The 21,454-nt window shown below is 36.6% G+C and overlaps 1 protein-coding gene across 3 annotated transcripts; it reads right to left on the reverse strand.

The window, feature by feature from the left end:
• Window positions 1–1,235: 1,235 nt before the first annotated feature.
• LOC118762886 (sodium-dependent glucose transporter 1A-like) lies at window positions 1,236–21,263 on the reverse strand. 3 transcript variants are annotated; one of them, XM_036501809.1, is made up of 5 exons: window positions 21,136–21,263; window positions 9,063–9,178; window positions 5,596–5,881; window positions 2,311–3,584; window positions 1,236–1,903 (listed from the first exon to the last, which is right to left on the reverse strand). In XM_036501809.1, exons 2-4 carry the CDS (start codon window positions 9,156–9,158, stop codon window positions 2,650–2,652), a joined length of 1,317 nt encoding a protein of 438 aa, XP_036357702.1. In that variant the 5' UTR covers window positions 9,159–9,178; window positions 21,136–21,263; the 3' UTR covers window positions 1,236–1,903; window positions 2,311–2,649. The 3 variants fall into 3 exon arrangements, with proteins under 3 accessions (XP_036357702.1, XP_036357703.1, XP_036357704.1); XM_036501810.1 differs by having other exon boundaries at window positions 21,141–21,199; XM_036501811.1 differs by lacking the exon at window positions 21,136–21,263 and adding an exon at window positions 14,818–15,029.
• Between the last annotated feature and the right edge of the window lie 191 nt (window positions 21,264–21,454).

Below are 21,454 nucleotides of genomic sequence, written 5' to 3' on the forward strand. Positions count from 1 at the left end.
CAGTTACGCACTGGGATCGATATAATCGACTGAATCCGTTTGTCTGTCCTCTCTGTGTGTAGCCCCTTGTGGGTAGTAAAGAAATAAGATAATGGAAGTATATGATGAATGATAATTGAAAAAATTGCTGAAAGATGTTGGTGGAAGATTCAAAAGTTGTTTGAAGCAGTTTTGAGATTTAATTCAAGTCAGGTAAATAAACCTCATAAAATGGTTCTATATTTTGTAAATATGTGAAACCCGTATGAGCAAGGAAAATCAATGTTAAAATGAATGTGACGTACAAAGAAAACAATTTAGTCTGTAGATAAAAATTGAAAGAGAAGTATCATAATTTTATAGTTCGTCTTTTATATATGCATAATAATAGGATCTTTTCGCTTTGACTGGCAGATTTTTAAAATAATTTCTTTGACACATTACGGCAGAAATCGTTTTCACCTCAATAGATGTCATTGATTGGTTGAAATTGCCGAAATGCAAGAAATTAAAGACCAAATATCTTACAAACTACAGAATTTTCTCAATAAAGCCAAGAGAAAAATATGTTTTATATACACATTCTACCAGTTTACGAAGTTTAAAAGTGTTTTGTTACAAAGAAATTATTTTAAAAATCTGCCTGTCAAAGCGAAAAGATCCTAATAATATGCAAAGGCAGAAATACTATTACTATACTGAACTTTTTCAATTTTTGTAATCTCTTTTTGTTTATTTTGTGGTTGTTATTTAGTTGGAGAAGGAGAAAAGTCACTCCTACGTAAAGCTATTCAAAATGAGGTTATGTAGAGTTGCTTCCCTTTAATCATTAAAATAATACAGTTATGAAACTAAAATTCTAAAATCTATAAACGTTCCAAATAGTAAAACTTTTTAAATCCGAAAATTTATTCGGGAAGAGAAATGTCTCAAATAGAAAATTCTTGAAAGCCTTTAGGAATGTTATAAAATAAGAGGATATATCGTAGATAGGCATAAAATGAGAGTGTAAGAGGTGAGGTCGTTGTATAGCTGTTTTATGTGGTTCATAAGTTGAACTAAATGTGTGAAAAATGCAAACCAAGGCTAAAGCATAAGTTACATATTTCTAGTTAGATAGAAGCCCGTCGTATATATGTACGTGTGTGTCTGTGTTTGTCCCCCCAACATCGCTTGACAACCAATGCTGGTGTATTTACGTCCCCCGTAACTTAGCGGTTCAGCAAAAGAGACCAGTAGAATAAGTACTAGGTTTACAAAGAATAAGTCCTGGGGTCGATTTGGTCAACTAAAGGCAGTGCTCCAGCATGGCCGCAGTCAAATGACTGAAACAAGTTAAAAAGTAAAAGAGAGGGAGTATGTATGTATGTATGTATCTATACTCAGTTTGATAGAGTAGACTTTTACCCATCTTTATCCAGACCCCTACTCCTTAGAGCACAAAATTTTGCTAAGGGGTACGTATCTATTAGCAATTCCAATGTTGACATTATTTTGCATGCCAGGAAATCTCTACTTTTTTTTTTTGACAAATCAGCCTGGGTCAAAAAGCATGGAGACTTCTTATTCAATGTACCAATGGGTGCATATGACAACAGAATCGTACATGTTAACAGGAATTTACATCTTATACGATTTGAATATAGAATTTCCTTCACTAAACACAGAATTATATAGGGATGATTGCCTTATAGTCACCTTCAATATGAATGGGCATGAACTTGATGGCCTTAGGAAGAATCTCATTGCATTCTTCCAAAGAATGGGCTAAAGAATCATGATAGATAAAAACTTGAACAACATTAGTTTCTTAGACATAAATCTAAGTTTAGAATCTAACAGCTTTAAACCTTTTCATAAGCCTAATGAAAGGCTATTCTGTATGTATATATGTGTATATATATATATATATACATATATATATCTGTAAATGTAATATGTGACAATTATTTGGTAGCCATGATAAAACTCCGAATAATTGTCACATATTACATTTACAGATCAATTCCTCTATCTACATAATATCAAAGTCTCTTTCATTCTTTTGTTGTCTTACCATTTTATCAATATATATATATATATATATATATATATATAATATATATATATATATATATATATATATATATATATATGTATATATATGGAGGCACATGGCTTGGTGTTTAGGGTGTCAGCATCATGATCGTAAGATTGTGGTTTCGACTCCTGGACTGGGTGGCGCATTGTGTTCTTGAGCAAAGCACTTCATTTCACGTTGCTCCAGTCCACTCAGCTGGCAAAAATGTGTAACACTGTGATGGACTGGCATCCCGTCCAGCTGGGGAACACATACGCCATTGAATCTCATATGTTGTAATGTCTTATGGCATGCAAGTGATACTAATGAAAAGTCTTGCAAGTAACAAGGTGTGACATGTTCAGAACACTATTATAAGTTGGCAACAGTGCATAATATATTACCAACATACTATGCTACAGTATTTTCCCATAATGTCTTTTCAAAATGTATAATTTATAATTTTGAATTTCTATTATTTCAATGTTTGACTAGATTTATATTGATATTGAATATTTATCAATTGTTTTTTAGTTATTTTCAATGTAAAACAACAATTCAATATAAATTTTAAATATATTTTTACAAGAACTTGCAAAGCCTTTAAAACATTATGTATTGTTTTTGTTGTTGTGGACTCTTTTAAGATAACATATTGCTAAAAATAACCCTAGTTCGATTAAACTTAATATAAATATGAGTAACATCAGTACCTTATGACTTATGTGTTGAAACATTAAAACAGCTGTATAAGGAATAACTATTTCACCAACTCCATTGGCAATTAATGATGTGTACAGAATAATGACATCCAACTCCAAGAATGATCCAGCCCATGTCATTACAGATGGTAGAAAAGACGATTGAAAGAAGCCATACCCTAACGAACCAACCCAAATGTAAACAATATCAAATTTGAAGAAGAACAGGGTTGTTGAAAATATCACTAAACCTACAAAATTGAGGGTGAGTAACAGTTGCATGGATATATATCTTGAGAGACACACATTAGTTATTCTTCCAAGCAAAACTGAGCCCCAGAACAGTGCAGTTATAGTGGCCATAACAGATTTAGATTGAAACAACGGAGATGATATTCCATAAAGGGTCAATAAATGACTGTAGGTTATGATACTTCCATATACAGGAATATGAAAGAAGAAAATTAAAATAATGAAGGCTAGTTTGTCTTTTAGATATATCGATCTGACAGAAGGCAAATCTAATATGACAGTATAGTCAACTCTTTTTACTTTCTTCAGTAGATCTGCAATAAAATAGTAGAAGAATGCCAGAATTGGTGGGACTAATATAAGAGATACAATCATATAGGGATAAGAAATCCTGTTAGGGGTCATGTAACAAGTGTCTTCTGTACATTCACTGATGGAAGTGATGTTGGCATGTGAATAAATAATCAAGTGGCTCTGGAATGCTTTGACTATGAATGCAACGGTGAGTCCAGAAAAAGCTGAAGCTACAGGCAAGCTCAACATTTGCCAATTATGGTTTGATGGAAATAGGCACAGGCATAATGCATAGCAATCTGAAAGATGAAAAAAAGGGTAAAAACAGACTTTTACATTAAAGAATAAAGGGTACAGGGATTTTGTAGAAATAGTACAGTACTAAGTTTCAGAGTCTACGCAGCATATACAATTAGCATCGACGCCGGTGGCACATAAAAAGCACTCACTACACTCATGGAGTGGTTGGTGTTAGGAAGGGCATCTAGCTGTAGAAACACTGCCAGATCAGACTGGAGCCTGGTGCAGCCTCCTGGCTTCCCAGACCCTGGTCAAACCGTCCAACCCATGCTAGCATGGAAAACGGACGTTAAACAATGATGATGAGGAGGAGAATTTGATTGTATCTCCGAATAATATGCTGATGCTTTAAATTGTTTCTTGCCTCCAATTCAATGGCATCTCTGTTACTGCTCACCATCTTGTGAGGATAATGTACATCACAGCCTCTTCTTTTTTTTTTGTTTTTGGTTCTGAGTTCACTCCATGCTGGAGTCAACTTCTCTTTCCATTCTTCTACTTATCTGTCTCAAATGTATTGGGACTGAAACACTTTCCTCCACCGTAGCATAAAACTGGCAGAGCACCAACCAGTTAACTGCAAAGAGTGTGTGGTGTTATGTGACACAAAGAGGTGAGGTGCATTCTCTTCACTAGATGATGAGCAGCTACGGAGATGTCATAATAATAAATAATTAAATTATTGTATACAGTGCTCAGGTGCACCACAACTTGTCAGAAAGTGCATATAAAGTACATGCAGTAATATAGAAATGTCTGGAAAGCGAACAATGTATGAGTCAGATACATGCTTGTGTGTGTATGGAGGGGAGAAAATCAAGTGTAGTGTTGGCAAATCTCAGGAAGCATGGAAGTTTTGAAGGATGCAGTGCTCCGACAACTAACAACTGATGCCAGCAGTTTGTTCCATGCTTCAGCAACTCTCAGCGTGAAAAAATGTTTCCTGAAGTCATGGGAGCTGTGTTGTTTTCTGACTTTGTAAATATAGACTGGTAAAGTCTGGATTTGGAGGTGAGAAACTTTATAAAATATCAGAGTATTATTTACAGATGCAATTAAATGTAGATGCTAATTGTATGTGCTGTGTAGACACGTTTCAGAACCAAGTTGATGTATAGGATGTAACCAGAACAGATGATGTGCTTTAGAGATAGAAAATATGAAGATGTATTTTTTATATTTTGGCATCAAGTTTGGCTCGAAGTTCAAAGACGTTTGGGTAGAAAAGGGAGATTTGTCCAGTTGTTTTGATATTTGATTGCATTCTTCATATTCTTTTAGAGTATTTTTCTTGAGGGAAGAAAATAGCCAAACAACTGAACTACACAAATACTTCAGAAATGACAAAAAAGAAAAAAGTATTCCTGCTTTGCTTTTCCCTGCAACACCCTGCAGCACTTATATAGTACAACCTGCTCTTTATTAGTCAAAGCATAGTATTTTTCTGCTTTAAAGTTCAAAGTTGCTTTATCGTGTTCTACTTCGTTTTATACTATCATTGGCTGCTCATTGAGCACATAGTAAGGTGCCTAAGTAACTGGAAATATCTATCATAACCACTGAACATCTGATGAATCTATTTTAGCTTTTCTAAATTTTCTCATTGTTAGTTATTCACTGTTTACTAGACTGCTGGTCACATTGTCATAAGTTCAAACTTTTCTACAACCATTGTAACCATGAAGAACTCAGCTTGTACTATCCCTGCTTTGTTGCTAAAAAGACTGGTTCTACTCTTATTTACATTTAAATGGTTAGCTGTAGGAACAATCTTGAGGAAGTAACTCAAGAAATAGAAGCCAACTCTGTTTCAAATCACATCCTAAGTAAAGAGAACATATTGGATAATATATTTTTAATATACACAGGAAAATGGTTGGTCTTGATGAGAATACATTCGATCATAGGCTTACTCGCTCAGAGACGACCTGGGGTTGAATAATAACATTATCTGGTTTATCCAAATTTATCCCAATTATATTAGTGTCAAAAGCGGTAAGAGGTACTTACAAGCATCAACCAATCCTTTTGAGAGGCCTTGTAAAAAAAATAGAATCAAAGTATTTGTGAGATTTCCAGCCAAAGGAATGAAAAAAGTAGATATGGCCCCTAATAACAGACTGACGGTTATAAATAGATAGAGGCTTTTAGATTTTAAACATGTACTGCTAATAAGGATTCCAAAGAAATTTCCTGCAGATGTGGTGGGCAAAATAACGTTTATTTCATTAATATGTTGGTCAATATTCTCTGCAAGGTCTGGTAGACTTGGACCGATAATACCATTGTTGAAACCCTGAAAATCATTATAAATTGATAAATATGAATATATTTAAATAGATAAATTACTTCATACACATACAACAGAGATAAAAAAAGAGAAGTAAATGGAAGCAACAAGCTAAAGGTAAGTTAAGATATGTAATGAAATAATTTAAAATAAAATAAAGTATGGGAGACATAGAAACTCCGACGTTTGGCAGCTGACTTGGCAGACACCCATAAAATTATTAACCATCGTACAAACAATAACTCTGAGCACCTCTTCAAACTCCACCCGTCTAACACCCGTGGACGTATTTACAAGGTAAGAAAACAGCACAGCTCCCATGACTTTTGGAAACATGTTTTCACACTAAGAGTTGCTGGAAGTATGGAACAAACTGCCGGCATCAGTTGTTAGTTGTTGGAGCACTGCATCCTTCAAAACTTCCATGCTTCTTGAGATTCGCCAACACTACACTTGATTTTCTCCCTTCCATACACACACAAGGATGTATCTGACTCATACATTGTTCGCTTTCCAGACATTTTTACATTACTGCATGTACTTTATATGCACTTTCTGACAAGTTGTGGTGCACCTGAGCACTGTATACAATAATTTCATTATTATTATTATTAGATCTAGAAGTAAGCCAAAGGAGCTACAATTTTAGAGTTAACTAGTAGTATTTAGATTACATGCTATTAGTTTAATTACCAGTATAGATATAAGGAGGATCAGTGATACATTTATGGACATAATTTATATGAAAGACTTATTATAGCTAATTAGTTGATATAATAAAAATGAAATTATTGTATACAGTGCTCAGGTGCACCACAACTTGTCAAAAGTGCATATAAAGTATATGCAGTAATGTACAAATGTCTGGAAAGCAAACAATGTATGAGTCAGATACATGCTTGTGTGTGTATGGAGGGGAGAAAATCAGGTGTAGTGTTGGCAAATCTCAGGAAGCATGGAAGTTTTGAAGGATGCAGTGCTCCAACAACTAACAACTGATGCCGGCAGTTTGTTCCATACTTCCAGCAACTCTTAGTGTGAAAACATGTTTCCAAAAGTCATGGGAGCTGTGCTGTTTTCTTACTTTGTAAATATGTCCACAGGTGTTAGATGGGTGGAGTTTGAAAAGGTGCTCAGAGTTATTGTTAGTAAAATGGTTAATAATTTTATGGGTGTCTGCCAACTCAGCTGCCAAACGTCGGAACAATATACATCAGTTATAATAATAATAATAATAATAATAATAATAATAATAATAATAATAATTGTGTACAGTGCTCAGGTGCACTACAACTCATCTAAAGTGTATATATAATCAGGTGTAGTTTCGGCGGATTTTGGAAAGCATGAGGGCCTTAAAGGATGCAGTGTCATGGCAGTCAACAACTGACGCAGGCAGTTTATTCCATGCTTCAGCAACTCTGAGCGTGAAAAAATGTTTCCGAAAGTCATGGGAGCTGTGTTGTTTTCTGACTTTGTAGGCATGTCCACGTGTGTTAGACACATGGAGATCAAAAAGGTGTTCAGTGTTGTTGTTGGTGAGGTGGTTGATAACTTTGTGGGTGTTTACCAAGTCCGTCGCCAGACGCCAGAGCTTCAGTGAATCCATGCCCAGGGAAACAAGGCGCTCAGAATATGGTAGGTGTCTGATGGAGGGTATGCGTTTGGTTGCACGTCTCTGGACAGATTCCAGGAGGTCAATGTTCTGAGCAAGATAGGGGTTCCAAACTGATGATGCGAATTCCAAGTGTGGTCGTACCATATATATATTTATCATTATTCTCTAAATGTTGAAATGCTAAACTGCTAATTGAAATTAACTTGGACGGACATGCAATATATATGCATCATCATCATCATCATCGTCGTCGTCGTCGTCGTTTAACGTCTGCTTTCTATACTAGCATGGGTTGGATGAATGACTGAGGGCTGGCGAACCAGATGGCTGCACCAGACTCCAATCTTGATCTGGCAGAGTTTCTACAGCTGGATGCCCTTCCTAACGCCAACACTCCGAGAGTGTAGTGGGTGCTTTTTACGTGCCACCAGCACGAGGCCAGTCATGGGGTACTGGTAACAACCACACTCGAATCTTTTACACATGTCACTGGCACAGGTGCCAGTAAGGCGATGCTGGTAATGATCATGCTCGAATGGTGTCTTTTACGTGCCACCAGCACGGAGGCCAGATAGCTGCTCCGGCAATGATCACACTCGGATGGTTGCTCTTTATGTCATCTTGTTAAGTAATGAGATTTCATTTACACTTAATCATTTCATAAGTTTTCAATAATGCAGAAACTGTTAAGGAGAATAGGTGACGTTGAAGAATAGTAACTATTGATATCAGATTGTAAAAAACTTTGGTATCTCTCTTAGTCTAAAGATCAATGAACCATTTGATAAAATTGGACGTACTGGATCTTAAACAAAGTGGAGATTTACTAACCAGGATAGGAATAATTCTATCAATAATGTTTTTATTTATTCTACCTAAGCCTGATTTTGTAAGGGCACATCAAGCATTAGAGAGAAGTTAGATTTATGGTCCTTGAGATTAATTCTTGGGGGATTTAGATGAAGAGGATACAGTTCTATCAGTAAAATTAAGAGAATTTACAATACTTTGTCCAGGAACAAGGATTTACAAGGATTTACAACTCTATTCATAAGATAGTGATTATTTGAAAATGAAACAATAATATTATAAGCAAAACAGCTTATTAATCTTTACAAAGATTTCATTTCCTTCAAAATCAAATCTTTGTAAAGATTAATAAGCTGTTTTGCTTATAATATTATTGTTTCATTTTCAAATAATCACTATCTTATGAATAGAGTTTAGTTGATGATTGTTTTATGACAAAGATAAAATAATAAGATTTATTTACTTCAAGCATTCTTCTCATGACAGTATGTTTTGTCTGTTTTATGAGTGGAATTAAATCAAAATAGGTTGCAAAGATGTTGGCTTTTACAGCAGGGATGTTGGTAAACAAGCAAAGTAAAAGGTTTCAAGCATTGGTATTAGCAGAGACACCCTGCCAATGCATTTGTGGGGATATTATAGGAGAAATTGAATAAATATGTCATACTTTAAATTAAAGATGATTGTTGAGGATTTTAGTCAAAGCAAAAAGGGCAAATTTTAAAATATGAAAAGCAACTATAAACAAATATAACTTACATTCAAGCAGAAAGCCCAGCATAGCCAAGCCAGTTGAATATATTTCCTACTTTCAGTTGATTCCATTAGTAAATTTGAACTATACAGAGAACACATAAGAGAAGTAGGTGACTAAGCTGAAATTATAAAATATATTCAAATTCAGTGTTTAATAGGCCATTGAACGAGAAATAATATTCGTTATATTATTTTCATTGTAAACATATAGCAATTACTTTAAAATATCCATATGAATAACTGGATAATTATAATTCTAAACTGTGTTTAGAATAGTGGAATACTATGTAAATATTGATTAAATCTCACTCATTATTGTTATCATTTGTAAAGTTCTGAGTTTTCTTTTATTATGGAAAAAAGGGATATGCATAACTGATCCTTCAATAAATTTTATTCAATGAAATAATTTCCATTATTAATGACATTTGATGTTTATTCCTTCTTGAGCCACGCCTGGCTCATAAGGGCTGGTTTCCCGGTTTCCTTGGCATATGGGTTCCCCACCTGGACAGGACGCCAGTCCGCCGCAGGTGAGCTGCTAGATGCAGGAGGAAAGAGTGAGAGAAAGTTGTGGCGAAAGTGTCAGCAGAAGTTTGCCATTACCTTCTGCTGGAGCTGCATGGAGCTTAGGTGTTTCACTCATAAACACACACATCGCCCTGTCTGAGATTCGAAACCACGATCCCTCGACTGCAAGTCCGCTGCTCTATTCACTAGGCCATGCGCCTCCACATTAGTGACATTTGCCCATCTATCAGGCAATTAAAATATTCCATCAGCATAAAATTTGACTGGGTTTGAAGGGAAAAAAGATATCAGATGCATTTTGACTCCATCTAAATTAAATGTTTTTCCTTGCAATGAGTTCTGTAGAGAGAAAAACAAGTGGTAGTTGGATGGGGCAACATCAGGGGAATATGGTGGATGATGTAAGAGATCCCAGCCAAGTTCATGTAACTTTGGGTAGCCAAAGATACATGTGTTTGGCCATTGTTTTCTTGGAACATTATCCCTTTCCTGTTGGCAATCTCTGGCCTCAATTCCTTGATTTTTTTGGTTCAAATTAAACAACTGATGACAGTACACAGCAGAATTAATGTTCTTGTTTTGTGGGAGAAGCTCATCTATATATATAAAACTGTAGTTGTGTGAGTGTCTGTCCCCTTCGATTTAGATTCCTAACTACTCCCACATTTTGCGGTGCAGTTTAACCAAAACCGGGTATCTTATAGTTGTGATTCATATCGAGCCCGTCTGAGTATTAGCGCGCGTCTACAATGAGTCTATGATTTTAAAAATAATTTAGCATCATTTTTTATTCCATTTTAATGCATAATTTTTCGTGTGTCGATGGCGGCGGAGTTGGCGTCCATGGTCACACCTGCACCTGTTTGCTTCTCCCCCTTCTTCCCTCCCTCGTGAAGCTGTGGGGAAGGGAGTGTAAGGAAATCAACGTCGTAAAGCGTTGTCAAGGAGACCAGCGTTCTTTTAGAACAACGACTTCATGGCTTGAAGACACCAAAACAGAAATAGCTAAGAAAGCCCGAATTGGCATCTATAAGGGAAGTAACTCTCTAAAAATGCTTATATAGTTATTTCCCTTACAAACCCGAGCAACACCGGGCGATACTGCTAGTAATAAATAATGCCTTTATGATCTCACCGGACACAAAGCATAGCATTTTTGGCATAGATATTCATCTTTGGTTGCTGTTTTGGGGGATCCTTACATAAACTCTAGGATCTTTTTCACATTACATTTTCATACAGATTCCACTTTTCCTCTCCAGTCACAAGTTACTTCAAAAAAGGCATGCTTTCAAAAGCATATCACAAATGGAATACTTGTCAACAAATTCTTTTCTGAGGGTTTGTGAGAGACCCATACATTATAGCAAGAAATGTATCGTAGCTTCGCTGGGTGTTTATGAGCCGTACTTTAAGAAACTTCCAACTCCTCTGCAAGTTCTCTAGTCGTGCTATTTGAGTTTTCTTTGATTTTTGATCCATCCAATTTTGAAGGTCTTCCACTACAACTGTCATCTTCCAAGTTAAACTCTCCAGCTTTAAGTTTTGCAAATCACCATTGAACAGTTGATTCACCTACAGCATCATCACCATAAACTTCATTTCATCTTTGGTGTTACAAGGAGTTTTGTTGGTTGCTTACTCATATAAAACTTAATAAAACATAGTGTGTAATTGCAAATATAAAAATATAATATATTATACAGTGAGTTTTATGAAAAGAAATTATAAACTGCCAAACCATTTATAACCTATAAAAGCTACATAAATGTATAAGAGGGTCTGTAAGTAGATAAAAAAATTTGATAATATAAAGTATAAAAATTTATAAAATATCTATTACAGAATGATATAAAAGGCATAAAAGAGACATAAATAAAGATTGAGAATAAAATAAAATAAGGATTATTTTATAATGATATTGAGATATCAAAAAAGAATTCCTAAACATATTATTATTATCAATGCAATATACAATAAAATACATATATCAAAGATTTACGGGAAATAAAAGTACCTGCGGAAATGGGTTTATAAAATATTTCTAAAATACATCAAAGACAATGATCCAGGTAAAATAGTAGCACATCTTAGAGGGTATATTTTATACTTAATGGAAGTGCAAAATTTAGTACTGTAAAAACCCAAGTAATTTGTACAGGTGTAATTTATGCAGGTGGTTTTTCAGGATAAAAAATGTTAAAAAAAAAGCTTCTACTCATGTGAAATTCACACCCAAAAGTTTTCAGAATTGCCGATATGGCCAGGGGAAAGGGTTTTCAATTTAGTTGTATTTTGCTTAATTTCAATTACTTATGATTAGATTTTTCTTTCATTAAATAAAAATAATTTCTGTTTAACAGGTATCACGTTAAAAGCTATTAAATTACAAGGTGTTTGTGTTGTTTATAAAGGAAAAGTTGTTGAGAAGAATTATCAATGAAAACAAAGTTAATAAGTACACACAGGTGTTGCAAATTAAGTTTAATTACCAATTAACATCAGCTTGGACTTGAAAAAGTAGTTAACCATTTAATGGCTTTGATAAATTTATACAGAAAAAGTAAGCTTTATACCATCCAGCATAAATAAAAGTCAAATTCATTATATTTAAGCCCTTATTTTTTTTGTAACTTTAAATGAGTAAATTTCCTGTATAAATGTTTATGTTTAGTACGTCTTTTCTCAACAAAAAAAAAAAATTCCAAAAATATTCTGGAAACAGTCTACTCATGTAATTTATGCTAATTTATGCTCCCCTAAAGATTATTTTTATTTTTGCAGGGAAAAAAATGCATAACTTACATGGGTTTTTACAGTAAACTATTATAAAATTTATGTTATACTATGAGGGAAGAGATTCCCAAACTGAAGGGGTAAATAGATAATGTAAATATTGAAAGCTTATAGATCAAAGGGGCTAAGGGTTACTAGAAGAACAACAGAAACAATATAAATATTTTGAGTTCTATTATTGATGTGAATATGTCAAAGCAGTGGTGGCATCCATTATATTGAAAGTCTATGTGGTCATCTAACGAGAAAGGTTTCTTTCAAATGATGTAATGTTTTCATTAATCAATTAAAGGAGTCGCTTGAAATGGCCATAATGAACTGACACCTGTACATCTTTGTTACTCATTTATATATATACTAGCAGTATCGCCCGACGTTGCTCGGGTTTGTAAGGGAAAAAACTATATAAGCATTTTTAGAGAGTTACTTCCCTTATAGATGCCAATTCGGGCTTTCTTAGCCATTTCTGTTTTGGTGTCTTCAAGCCATGAAGTCGTTGTTCTAAAAGAACGCTGGTCTCCTTGACAACGCTTTACGACGTTGATTTCCTTACACTCCCTTCCCCATAGCTTCACGAGGGAGGGAAGAAGGGGGAGAAGCAAACAGGTGCAGGTGTGACCATGGACGCCAACTCCGCCGCCATCGACACACGAAAAATTATGCATTAAAATGGAATAAAAAATGATGTTAAATTATTTTTTAAATCGTAGACTCATCGTAGACGCGCACTAATACTCAGACGGGCTTGATATGAATCACGACTATAAGATATCCGAATTTGGTTAAACTGCACCGCAAAATGTGGGAGTAGTTAGGAATCTAAATCGAAGGGGACAGACACTCACACAACTACAGTTTTATATATATAGATTGGACACTAAACTCTGCTTGTGAAAACCTGTTGAGGCAAGTGAAATCGAAATCAAATTTGATGACTGGCATCTGTTCAAGTGGAGCGCTAAGAGCACCATCAGAGCATGATCGTTGCCAGAGCAGTTAACTGGCTTCCATGCCAGTGGCACATAAAAAGCCCCACTCGAGCATGATCGTTACCAAGCGTCGCCTTACTGGCACTTGAGCCAGTGGCATGTGAAAAAAACATTTGAGCGAGGTCGTTGCCAGTGCTGCTGGACTGGCTCCTGTGCAGGTAGCACCTTAAAAACACCATTTGAGCATGGCTGTTGCCAGTACCACCTGACTGGCCATCATGCCAGTGGCACAGTAAAGCACCCACTATATTCTCGGAGTGGTTGGCATTAGGAAGGGCATCCAGCTGTAGAAACTCTGCCAGATCAAGATTGGAGCCTGGTGCAGCCGTCTGGTTCACTAGTCCTCAGTCAAATCATCCAACCCATGCTAGCGAGGAAAGCAGACATTAAACGATGATGATGATATAAAGATGAGAATGTGTGTATGTCTGTCTCTGTGTGTGTGTGTGTGAATCCCTAAAACTTGAGAACTACTCAACCAATTTCATTCAAATTTTACACTTGCCTTATTTAGTGTCCATGTAGTGGACACTAAATATGTGTCACTTCTTGCCTAGTGCGAGCCCAGAGCAATATCATATCTTCTCCACTATTTCAGTATTACACGTCAATAGTGAAACAATAACATCTCTCTCTTGTAATGTCAGATATTTTCACTTTAATAGTTTCACTTTAATACTGAAACTATTAAAGAGAAACTATTATCTCACATATATACAGGCATACATACATATATACATACATACATATATATATTATGTGTATATATATATATATATATAGATGTATATGTATAGATGTATATGTATAGATGTATATATATAGATGTATATGTATACATGTATATATATCATCATCATCATCATCATCGTTTAACGTCCGTTTTCCGCGCTAGCACGGGTATGTTATATGAACACATATATATGCACATATATATATGCATACTTATATACACCCATACGCACACATATACATAGGTGCAGGTGTGGCTGTGTGGTAAGAAACTTGGTTCCAAAACACATGGCACTGGGTTCAGTCCCACTGTGTAGTGACTTGGCATGTGTCTTCTGCTATAGCCTCAGACCAACTAAAGCCTTGTGAGTGGATTTCGTAGACAGAAACTGAAAGAAATCAATCGTATATATATATATATATATATATATATATAAATATATATATATATAATTAATATAGGATAAAAATTTTTCGGGAAAAAAATTTTATCGATGGCCAGCATATCAAAAAATGCCTTTAAAGGTAAAATTTATACATAATTTACAAGATAAGTGCTGAAGAAAAATTCTAATGCCAAATATGCCGAAACAAAAAATTGGACATCAGCATGAACTGGGCATTTAAAGTGGCACTGCGCTGTGAGTGGGAGGTTTGGATAACGAGCTGCGAGAATTCCTTCACCAAAACAGGCCGCATGCGAAGAGCACCTTTCACTGAAGTCTGCCAGTGGATCCTAAATGTGTGGAGCCGTATCAAAACATCCACCATCACCAACGGGTTTCGAAAAGCTGGACTGCTGTGTGATGAAGAGAACCAGGAGCGCTCAAGTGAGAGTGACAACGAAGAGGCTGAAGTGAGTGACAAGACCCTGAGGCTGTTCAATTCGGACACTGAAAAAGAGGACTTTGATAGTTTCAGTGCACAGGAAGAAAATGAAGAAGGCAATCAATGACTTTTGACCTTGTAGGCTGCAGTGTATATATATATATATATATATATATGTATATATAATCAAAATAAGCAACAAGTATATCTTAGGTAATTTGGTACAATCGTTTCATGCTACTTCATTTTATTAAACATTGTAAGTATTACATCAGTTTTAAAATGTTGAGCAGTCTTCAGCCATTTATAGAAGTCTTCCATCAAACAGACAATACAAAATTCTGGTGCCTCTGACTTAAGTACCATATTCATCTGAATCTAAATTTTGCTAAACTTATATATATATATATATATATATATATATATACCGGTCATTAGGAAGAATGTTGTTCGTGCACTGTTCAGTAAAAAAGCATAAGCAACGTATATTTAAAGGTAGTCGTGTTAGAGGCACAGTTTGAAAAAAAGCATTTGCAATATGTGTTTGCTTATGTTACCATACAGATAAAATTAAAAGTTAAAAAATCATCTCATGTAATATCTTTCTATGTAAATATCTCATATTACAACGTTGGACACCTGTGGCTTAAAATCTGCTGCAGCCGGTACAAGTACAAAATTGATTTTCTTTCTAAAATTAGAGCATGCGGCTTTTAATCAGGTGCGCTCTGTAGTCTGGAATTTACGGCGTATAATTATTTTCCTTATAACTAACCACAAAAACAAACATTAACACATTATATATCTATATAGTGGAGGCGCAATGGCCCAGTGGTTAGGGCAGCGGACTTGTGGTCATAGGATCGCGGTTTCGATTCCCAGACCAGGCGTTGTGAGTGTTTATTGAGCGAAAACACCTAAAGCTCCACAAGGCTCTGGCAGGGGATGGTGGTGATCCCTGCTGTACTCTTTCACCACAACTTTCTCTCACTCTTACTTCCTGTTTCTGTTGTACCTGTATTTCAAAGGGCCGGCCTTGTCACTCTCTGTCATCATCATCATCATCATCATCGTTTAGCGTCCGTTTTCCATGCTAGCATGGGTTGGACGGTTCTACTGGGGTCTGTGAAGCCAGAGGCTTCATCAGGCCCAGTCAAATCTGTCAGTGTTTCTACGGCTGGATGCCCTTCCTAACGCCAACCACTCCGTGAGTGTAGTGGGTGCTTTTTACGTGCCACCCGCACAGGTGCCAGACAGAGCTGGCAAACAGCCACGAACGGATGGTGATTTTTATGTGCCACCGGCACGAGGGCCAGGCGAGGCTGGCAATGGACACGAACGGATGGTGCTTTTTACGTGCCATCAGCACGAGATCAGTCGGTGCGGTGCTGGCAACGGTCGCGAAACGGAAGGTTCTCTTACATCCCACCGGCACTGGTAACACATCTGCAATTTCCATTGATCGATTTTGATTCTGATCCTCACTTGCCTCAACAGGTCTTCACAAGTAGAGTTTTGTGTCCCAAGAAGGGAAGGTATGCATACGTAGGCTGGCTCCATCCCATGTAGAAGGCCACGGGTTATGGACTCACTTGTCCTGCCGGGTCTTCTCGCGCACAGCACACTTCCAGAGGTCTCGGTCTCTAGTCATTTCCTCAGTGAGACCTAAAGTTCGAAGGTCATGCTTCACCACCTCCTCCCAGGTTTTCCTGGGTCTGCCTCTTCCGCAGATTCCCATAACAGCTAGGGTGTGGCACTTTTTCACACAACTATCTTCATCCATTCTCGCCACATGACCATACCAGTGCAAACGTCTCTCTTGCACACCACAACTGATGCTTCTTAGGGCCAGCTTTTCTCTCAAGGTACTTACACTCTGCCGAGTATGAGTACTGACATTACACATCCATCGGAGCATACTGGCTTCATTTCTTGCGAGCTTACGCATATCCTCAGCAGTCACGGCCCATGTTTCACTGCCATGTAGCATGGCTGTACTATGTTGCGGGTACATGTGTCTGTGGAGTACTCAGCCACTTACACGTTAATTTCACGAGCAGGCTGTTCCGTTGATTCGGATCAACCGGAACCCTCATCGTCGTAACCGACGGAGTGCTTCCAAATATATCTATATATAACTATATATATGATTTGACATTAAGAATTTTAAAAATGTTTTTTGTATTTTTCTCCTTAGTAAGGAATGATTGGTTATATAGGAAAGATTAAGAATTTGCCGATTAATTAACAGCAGCACCAACACACACACGTTAATGTGTGAGTGCATGAGCACCTACTATAATAATACTCTTGTGTTTTTCTCCGTCACAACATATGGACGAGAAAGGAAGGGTGATAGATGAATAAGGAAGGGAGGGGTGATGGGAAACTGGTAGTGGGAGCATTTCAACTCTGTGTGAGTATATGTGTGTTTGTAAAAGGGAGGTATGTGAATATTTATGTGTGTGTGTGTGTGTGTGTGTGTGTGTGTGTGCAATGGGAGTTGGGCGGTGAACCTTCAATGCTGAAAAGAAAAACCAAACAGCGTTTCAACTCTTAGTGAGTATGTGTGTGTGTGTGCATGTAAAAGGGAAGAATGTGTGAACCAGCATTCTTTCAGTAAAAAACGATGATCGATGTCACATCACAAAAGACAACCACTAGATAACATTGACAAGTGTATTAATTTGATTTACCATCCATATTTATATATATAAAATACTACAATTAGCCCTCATTTTTGATGGCACAGGGCCAGCTGTGTTTGAATGAGAATGTATCATCAATAAGGAATGTATCATCATCATCATGTAGCATCCATTTTCCTGATTGGCATGGGTTAGATCAATAGTTCCCAAATATTTTCAGGCTGCTGTCCCCTTGACATCCAGGTGACATTCCTAGTGTCCCCACCCCAACTAGCTATCACAGACATAGACCTCTTTTTGAAGCAAATTCAAACCAACAGTATTTCACAAATAAAACTTAAACCAAATGAACCCTTTATTTTGTTGTTTTTACATGAATCACTATCCCATTATCGCCCCACTTTTCTTCAATGCCCTCTTGGAACTTTTCACCACCCCCAGGAGGGGGGGCAATACCACTGGATTTGATGGATTAATCGGGACTGGTAAGCTGGAGAGCTGCACTAGGTTCCAGTGTTTTGGGTTCGTTTCTACTGTTGGATGCCGTTTATAATGACAGTCACTTCAAAGAGTGTACCGGGTGCCTTTTTTCGTGTCACTGGCATGGCACGGGTGCCTTTTATGTGTCACTAGCACTGGCCATGACTATGAATTCACTAAGCTTGACATCTTCTTAAGCATAGCTAAATAGCAACAGCCTCAATCATTTGTCATTGCCTCCATGAGATGCAGATCTTTGTGGTTGGGAAGCAAGCTTCCTACTACACAGCCATGCCTGGGTCTATACATATATGGCCTTTTACTTGTATCAGTCATCAGACTGTGACATCACCTAGGAGTGGCTGTGTGGTAAGTAGCTTGCTTACAAACCACATGGTTCCGGGTTCAGTCCAACTGCGTGGCACCTTGGCCTAGTGTCTTATACTATAGCCTCGGGCCAACCAAAGCCTTGTGAGTGGATTTGGTAGACAGAAACTGAAAGAAGCCTGTCATATATATATATATATATATATATATATATATATTATATAAAAGGGCTTAGTAAAATAAATTACTTTGCCGCATACTGAACTCATTAGAAATAGCAGCTAAATTAATAATTAATTAATTTTGCCCTCAATTGTTGAAATTATAATTAATCTCCCTCTGATTAATGCTTCGGATTTTACCGAAATAAGCATAGTGTTTGATGATTTTAACCCACGCTGGTGGAAAGGGGAGAACAGAGATTCTTCGCTTGCTTATTTGAATTTGTTGGCACTGTTAGTTGGGAGCAGATCTTCGAAGGGGTATGTTCTTATTTTCAGTGTTTCCAAATCCAAACCAAGGAATTTCTGAGCCGATGATAGAAATGTTGTTTTGACTAATCTTGAAACGTACGTTCTCGAATAACCTTAGCATTTGATTTTTCGATGTCCTTACCCCCAAACTTTTGTGAGTTGAATTAAGCAAACGCTATATATGAGAGAGATTTTCTTTAAGTATTAGAAATAGCTTTAAAAAAGTTTTTTAGCTGCTATTTCTAATGAGTTCAGTATGCGGCAAAGTAATTTATTTTACTAAGCCCTTTTATATAATGTAATAATTTGAATTCGCCTTGAATGGTCCCTTTGCATACTGAACACTTGGTGAAATTGATTAATAATTAATTAATTTTGCCCTCAATTGTTGAAATTATAATTAATCTCCCTCTGATTAATGCTTCGGATTTTACCGAAATAAGCATAGTGTTTGATGATTTTAACCCACGCTGGTGGAAAGGGGAGAACAGAGATTCTTCGCTTGCTTATTTGAATTTGTTGGCACTGTTAGTTGGGAGCAGATCTTCGAAGGGGTATGTTCTTATTTTCAGTGTTTCCAAATCCAACCAAGGAATTTCTGAGCCGATGATAGAAATGTTGTTTTGACTAATCTTGAAACGTACGTTCTCGAATAACCTTAGCATTTGATTTTTCGATGTCCTTACCCCCAAACTTTTGTGAGTTGAATTAAGCAAACGCTATATATGAGAGAGATTTTCTTTAAGTATTAGAAATAGCTTTAAAAAAGTTTTTTAGCTGCTATTTCTAATGAGTTCAGTATGCGGCAAAGTAATTTATTTTACTAAGCCCTTTTATATAATGTAATAATTTGAATTCGCCTTGAATGGTCCCTTTGCATACTGAACACTTGGTGAAATTGATTAATAATTAATTAATTTTGCCCTCAATTGTTGAAATATATATATATATATATATATATATATATATATATATATATATATATATATATATATATGTATATATGTATATATGTGTGTGTGTATTTGTGTGTTTCCCCCCAACATCACTTGACAACCGATGCTAGTGTGCGTTTATGTCCCGTAACTTAGCGATTTGGCAAAAGAGACTGATAGAATAAATACTAGGCTTACAAAGAATAAGTCCTGGGGTCGATTTGGTCGACTAAAGGCGGTGCTCCAGCATGACCACAGTCAAATGACTGAAACAAGTAAAAGAGTAAATGAATGAAACCAAAGTACTTTTGTTTTTTTAAAGCCTGGCACAGGGCCGTAAATACACCTACACTAACACAAAGACACACACACACACATATAAATATAAATATACGATGAGCTTCTTTCAGTTTCCATCTACCAAATCGACTCACAAGACATTGGTCAGGCTGAGGATATTGTAGAAAATACATGGCCAAGGTGCCACATAGTAGGACTGAACCTGGAACCATGTGGTAGGGAACGAAGCTTCTTATCGCACAGCCACACCTAATGTATGTAAGTGTGCGTATACATGCTTGTGTCTCCAAGACAGAGAGATATAGTGGATGGAAGCACTCCATCGGTTATGACGACGAGGGTTCCGGTTGATCCGAATCAACGGAACAGCCAGCTCGTGAAATTAACGTGTAAGTGGCTGAGCACTCCACAGACATGTGTACCCTTAACGTAGTTCTCGGGGATATACAGTGTGACACAGAGAGTGACAAGGTCGGCCCTTTGAAATACAGGTACAACAGAAACAGGAAGTAAGAGTGAGAGAAAGTTGTGGTGAAAGAGTACAGCAGGGATCACCACCATCCCCTGCCGGAGCCTCGTGGAGCTTTAGGTGTTTTCACTCAATAAACACTCACAACGCCCGGTCTGGGAATCAAAACCGCGATCCTACGACCGCGAGTCCGCTGCCCTAACCACTGGGCCATTGCGCCTCCACGAAAGTCAGACTATGAGATGGTCTAATCAAGTTTAATACTTAGCACAGGTAGGATGAGGTAGAGGTGAAAAGAAGAGGAGAAATGGATGCAGGATTTAGGTTCAGATGAGGAGAATATACAATCATTAATGATAATAAAATAAACAAAAGAATACTTGATAGTGGGTCATGGGCTGTAAAATTCTATTTAGTGATGGCTAATCTATCACGCAAACGTCCTTTCCTTAGAAGCAACCTAAAATATGTATGTATGTATATGTACATATGTCTGTGCAAACTATTCCAGACATCACCAGCATCCACAATTTACAATGATTCAGAATGAATATAAGAAAATACTAACCTTACCCCATTGTCTGTTGTAAATAGTTGTCCAGTTCAGAGCAGAATGTAATGTAAAAAGATGCTTAAAGCTACTGAACATATTAAACAGCAATGCAATATATATACTCATGTGTGTGTGTGTGTGTGTGTGTGTGTGTGTGTGTGTGTAAATAAAAATCTATATACACAACACCTGTTTGTGCAATATAATAAATTTATTTACATATGTATATATATATATATATTCATAGATTTATGTAACTAAACACCTGTGGCTTAGGTTGAGTTCAACAATCGTTTCAACAAAACGTTTTGTTTGAGAATAATACAAGTTCATT

This window comes from Octopus sinensis, linkage group LG4, assembly GCF_006345805.1.
Source record: "Octopus sinensis linkage group LG4, ASM634580v1, whole genome shotgun sequence".
In the NCBI taxonomy this organism is placed as follows: domain Eukaryota; kingdom Metazoa; phylum Mollusca; class Cephalopoda; order Octopoda; family Octopodidae; genus Octopus; species Octopus sinensis.